General features: G+C 38.3%; 1 protein-coding gene across 1 annotated transcript; it reads right to left on the reverse strand.

Moving 5' to 3' along the window:
- Positions 1 to 1,254: 1,254 nt before the first annotated feature.
- Positions 1,255 to 5,468, reverse strand: LIF2 (RNA-binding (RRM/RBD/RNP motifs) family protein). The gene is made up of 9 exons (XM_021425272.2): positions 5,263 to 5,468; positions 4,323 to 4,756; positions 4,122 to 4,238; positions 3,863 to 4,003; positions 3,597 to 3,773; positions 2,328 to 2,529; positions 1,991 to 2,169; positions 1,823 to 1,908; positions 1,255 to 1,732 (listed from the first exon to the last, which is right to left on the reverse strand). Exons 2-9 carry the CDS (start codon positions 4,719 to 4,721, stop codon positions 1,594 to 1,596), a joined length of 1,440 nt encoding a protein of 479 aa, XP_021280947.1. The 5' UTR covers positions 4,722 to 4,756; positions 5,263 to 5,468; the 3' UTR covers positions 1,255 to 1,593.
- Positions 5,469 to 5,704: the final 236 nt, after the last annotated feature.

Raw genomic sequence — 5,704 nt, forward strand, 5'->3', positions numbered from 1 at the left:
AAGAAATTCCCATTAAAAGAGTTTCTCACCCACTAACGCAGAACTACGTACCTAATAAAAATATTTTTTAAAAAAGGAAACAATTTCATCCAGCTAATATTTTAGGTCCTATTCCTATTTCTTCGCCTCCGCTTGCGGATGACAAAACCAAAGAGCAAAGACAAGCGCACAAGGGCAAAGAAGCATGTGGGCTGCGTCTCTAACTCCGGTCAAGTCAAAATTCCCCGCTCCCAGACCCAAACCCACCAAACATCCACCACTCACCCCTTTTCCAATCAACGTCTCAGTCCATCCCCGTTTGTCTCGAAAGACAGCCGCCTCCAACGCCAAGCAAGAAGCGGGAAAGGAGATAAGTGGGTCAGATGTGCTTTGGGCTCTGCAGAGAGCAGCCGTCCGGAAGACGAAAGCCAAGAGAAAGAAGAAGGGATTAGCATCATCGGAAGCCAGCCGCAGAGAAAAGGATGGCATTGATTATAGTAACGTCAGGCCCTTGGAAATAAAGGGTGAGTGGAGTCTTAAATTGGATGAGCTGGAAAAGCGTCTTCAGGAGCTGGAGCAAACCGCTTGATTCAATCAACTTTCTTTTTCTTTGTATAATTCAATGTTTATTTGTTTGCAAGCTGTTATTACAGTTAAGCATTCATGTCTGCTTCCTAAAATCTTGGTCTGGGACAGCTTGAATTTCAAGTTGCGTAAGTTGCTTGTGGTGTCTTTTTCTAACGTTAGCTGTGCTTGACCAACTCTAGAGGGTTTAGTGGTTGGAGCTTGGTTCTGTCTGGCCATTGTACTCTATTCTTTGAACGCAATAATTTCAGTTTGCTTTGTGTCCGTTTATCCTGTTTGCTCATAGCTGTACTTAATATTGTCTGTTCAGATGTTTCAGTTACAAGTTGGAACTCGCAACCTGATACAAAAAGGCTGCTGAACTCCAAGACCCAAAAATAAAAAAAAATCAAAACGAATCTGTTCATCTAATTCTTCCTTGTGGGTAATGATGTTTATGTTCACAATTACTCGTGATAGTCTTTTGTTAATGAAAGGTTTTCTATACCTGAAATCTTTCGTTCAAACATCCCCTAACAAGAAAAGACAAGCAAGCAAAGAATAAAAGGGTAAAGACAAATGGAGGATAAAAATAAAGCCTGCGCCAAAAATTTTGTTGAGATATACCCAAAACCAATCCAGCCATCTGTGAAACTGAGTAAACTACAAGTAATCGACTTTACCTTGGATTGCGGACTGGAGCCTGTACAGTTCTTCAAACAAAAGCTAATTTTTGTTTCCTGCTATGTGCCAATAAAACAATACCACGAAGTACACAGACTAAACATGTCAAACAATAATTCAACCGCCTCTCACCTAAAGACATTTAAGTTTTATATGATACTCCAAGTTCCCAATTCCAACATTGTTTTCACTCTTTCTAATTTTTCTCCTTGATGTTTTGGATGGGGGTGGACTTAAGGAGAGGAGAGTGAAAGAGAAGAGAGAAAGTTAAGGAGTTTGTTATTTTCTTCTGCATAACCAGTCATCCAACTACAATGTCTCCTGTTTCCCTGAAAAACCTACAACATGTCTCTACACTTCTACAGACTAATAGGGTCGATACCTTCTACTGCGGTTGCCATCATCACCACCACTACTGCCACCTCGTCCGGCTGGTCCACCTGGACCATTGCTCCGATCAACTCTTCGAGGGCGAGGAGGTGGCATTTGCACTCCAGGCTGCTGGCTGCCCAAATTTAGAACAGCAAAAGCCATTGTTGAAATGTATTATCATCCAAGTAGGGAATTACAAATTTAAAAAGATGAGGCAACTTACAGAACATATCCAATTCGGCCATCTGGTAGAACCATGGGTACCATTTGCATCCCTGATGGCATTGGCCCTCTTCCATATATTACTGGCTGTTAATTTGCATGATTATGAATTATTGAACCAATATTGGAATAAGAAAGGTATCAAAGAAGAAACATTCAACGAAAATACCTGCTGAAAACTAGTAGCAACACCAAATCCAGCACTTACAGAAGCATATGGAGCTCCAGTAAAACCACCATACCCAGGATGCGTAAGCTGGTTTGGATGAAGCCCAGCATTGTAAGGGTATGCTGCATCAGTTTTCTTATCAGTCTGAGGCTTGGCAAGGACAACCTCCAAGACTTGGCCTACAGTCAGTCAAAACAATTTTAGGGGTAAGGCAACAAGCCAACAATTATAGCATACAAAAGAAACTTCAAAAGCCAAATCTCAAAGACAACCAAACCCATCAGACCTATAATAATGCTTTCCAAAAGAGTACAAGGTAATGCATGAGAAAAATTACCATCTATTTCATATTTCTCTGTATCTTTGACAGCCTTTAAAGCACTTGACCTTTCAGCATAATGTATAAACCCAAAATCCCGCTTCCCAGCCTTGCCAGGTGGCATCACCACTTTTATCACTTCCCCATGGCGCTGAAAAACTTCCTTTAGTTTCTCCGTAGAAGTGTTATCAGGTATGTTTTTGACATACAGAGCCTTCACCTGTGAATTTTAAAAACATGTACGTCAGTCAATCCAAGGGATAACAACATGAACATTAACTCTCTGCCTCCCAGTGCACTTCTAAACGGAGGCAAATATATCCAATTATTATCAATTGTCAATATATGATCCAAAAAGAAAAGCTCATAGAAGCTTTGCACATGTATACATGTTCACATATATCGACACCCTGCAGAGTATCTGGTTTCATGTTAACACAAAACAGAGTGGAGCTTCATAAACTGCTGAGCATTCATAGTGATTGAACACATAGAAAAAATGCTAATCACAACTCATACAACAAATTTCAAGTTTGTTCTTTGCACATCATTCCTGTAGACTATAAAACATCTTCCATAAGAAACTAAAAAGAAATTTTACAAAGAAACACAAACTACCATTATGCTATAGCAATGACATTTTATAATCTTGAAATACTTATGATTCAACAACAGTATAAATCTGTTTAGGCTTAGGATTATTATCATAGCATGTACTATTGATATAAGAATAAATCAATAGAAGGACGCACGTATCCACTGAAGCAAAAAACAAACATTCTATCCAAGGATACAGCCTCTCCAGGTTGCCAAAAAAGTTGCCAATATCACCAACATCGTATCCAAGGATGTCTAGTCTCTTACATTGGTCGCTTAAGTTACCTAGCCTCTTTCTTGGCCGGTTTTTCAATTCTTTTCATACAAAAGCATTACTTTCACATACAACACATATTATGCTTCTATCATTCCTTGAATTTTTAAGAAAATACTCCTATTATAGTGACATCTAACACATTACAGACTCCTAGGTCATAGCACCATGATTGTACAGAAAGGACTATTACTGCTCAATTGAACACAAGCATCATAAGTACACATCTGTTGACGATATATCATTTCACAACATAGAGTCTCGTTTCTATTTTCACAGAAGTTTTATTTTTCCCTTTGTCGCAACAAGTTCTAAAAATGGAGGGGAGAGATAGAGAAGGCACACGATGGTTCCTTGAGATGGCAATTCAAAATATATCTCAAGTTCTAGCTTGTCCTAATTCCATTCGAATCTACCTGGGAAGCAGCAGAATGATCAGGTGTACTCTTGGGATCTGCCCAGGTGACAGTAGGGGTATTGCCATCCAGCTTAAAATTAGCACTTGACATTTTCTGCCTGGAATAATCAGCGCAGGCATTGTTGTAGTATAAGATAAAAGCAAAACCACGATTACGGCTTGTATTTTGAGGATCCTGTAATTAACAAAATTGAAATGGTAAAGGGTATCTCAGATATTCACACTTAATATGTTCTAAAAGCATCATCTAGCTCAAAATTCTACCTTTATTAGTTCAACATTTTCAACTCCAGGACCAACACCCTCGATGATTTTCTTGAACTCATCCTCAGTCCAGCTCTTTGGAACATTACCAATAAATAATCTGTTTTTAGTTTCAGAGAGAGAACACCTTATTGTTTTACCCTGCAGAGATTATGCATATTAAAAGAAATACAAAAATACATTGCTACAGAAAAGAAATTGTAGTGAATACATTACGACACCAAGCCATTAAAGCAAAAGCAAGAGGCACCAAAATTACCCTGAACTCTTTACTATGTAACTCCTCAATTGCCTTTTGTGCAACCTCTTTCGATTTGAATGCCACAAAAGCATAACCCTTGCTTTCACCAGATTCCCTATCTTTCATTAACCGTATCTGCAAAATAATTTACTATTAAAGTGAAAATCACAAATTACTGATAGATAAAGAGCTTGAAGATCACAAATGCAAAGTTGCGACCTCGAAAATTTCTCCTATTGGTTCAGAAAGTTCTCTCAAGTCTTCTTCTGAGACATCCTTTGGAAGACCTCCAATGAAAACCTCAGAACCATGGGGAGGCAAGGCAAGAAGTTGGGCATGCTTCTCTTTTTCTTCGTCACTAACAGAAGCAACAGGCTTTTCTTCATCTTCCACATGCTCTGTTTCAATGTGGCTTCTTTCTATTTCAGATGATTGATCTTTCCCACTCACCCCAGATTTTGAGTCCTCAAACTCCTCTTCATCATTTTCTTCCCCATTTCCATTGCCACCATCATCCACCGCATCGTCATCTAGATGCTCTTCAACATCATCATCCTCTTCCTCCATGTAATTGTCATCAAGATCCACCCTCTCATCAACTTCTGCATTCTCCGCCATGCCTGCCTCTTTTCGCAGTTCAGCTCATCCAATAACTACATGCGAAATTACATTAATACGCCTATACTTTACAGAAATATGTTCAAGTGCTGCACTGACATTAAAATAAAAGTGCCTAATAGAGACGAGTTACTTAATAAACCAGCAAACCAGGTATCAATTTGTCTCAGAATGAACTGAAATTGAAACAAGGGCTAGAAAGTGGGTCAACAGAAAAACGAATCCCCGATTCACATAAACCCTAAAAACGCGGTAACCAATTGAATAAAGTTCAACACTACAGAATGCCAAAGACGTAAAACCCTATTTATGCAAAGCCTGTAAATTTACATATCCCCTTAAATCCCCATCATGCAAAATATAACAAATTGTAACACTAAGGTGTAGACAAACGGATTTCAATTCAAGAAAGATTAAAATGTGAGAAATTTAATCACAATGGGACAAAAAGAATAATATTATTGGGCAGCTGAAAACAAAAGGATTTAAATAAAACAATTAGCTAAAGAAAATAAAATAACAGATAGTGAAATGGGCTTACCAGTTAATAATTTATTGGCTTTGTGAGCTTCGATTTGATGGGTTTTTCTTTTCTTTCTTTGGGGGAGTGGGGTTTGAAAAAAAATACTGAGTTAAATATTTTTGCTGGGTTTAGACCTCCGGTGCGTATTCTGCTGAGTTTTATTATCCGACGATGGGTGATTCTTCGTTCCAGAACCACCCTAATTGGGAAAGTGTAGGGCTACGCTGCGGTTTGGCGTTTGCTGGTATGGTGTGATTGACGAATCCTGCTTAGTCACATATTTGACACGTGGTATTTGTTCATGAAATTTCTGAAACACCCTTGTTGGGCTGGGCCGTTTTTCTATTAGTTTGTGAAGTTTTTAAATTTAATAAATGGGGTAGAATTATGTTTGATGTTCTTTCGTATATATTATTAATTTATTAATTTTCTTAATTATACTTAATAAAATATATACAAC

The sequence above is a fragment of the Theobroma umbraticum genome, unplaced genomic scaffold, assembly GCF_002168275.2.
Source record: "Theobroma umbraticum cultivar Fairchild unplaced genomic scaffold, ASM216827v3 scaffold_4.1, whole genome shotgun sequence".
Taxonomy (NCBI): Eukaryota; Viridiplantae; Streptophyta; class Magnoliopsida; order Malvales; family Malvaceae; genus Theobroma; species Theobroma umbraticum.

Excerpts from the sequence above, each read along its gene's own strand:
- LIF2 (XM_021425272.2), bottom strand. The coding sequence starts at position 4,721 with ATGGCGGAGAATGCAGAAGTTGATGAGAGGGTGGATCTTGATGACAAT. Across the intron at positions 4,004-4,121 it reads TACATAGTAAAGAGTTCAGG|GGTAAAACAATAAGGTGTTC; the intron begins GTAATTTTGGTG and ends TAATCTCTGCAG. Across the intron at positions 3,774-3,862 it reads AAAATGTTGAACTAATAAAG|GATCCTCAAAATACAAGCCG; the intron begins GTAGAATTTTGA and ends TGTTAATTACAG.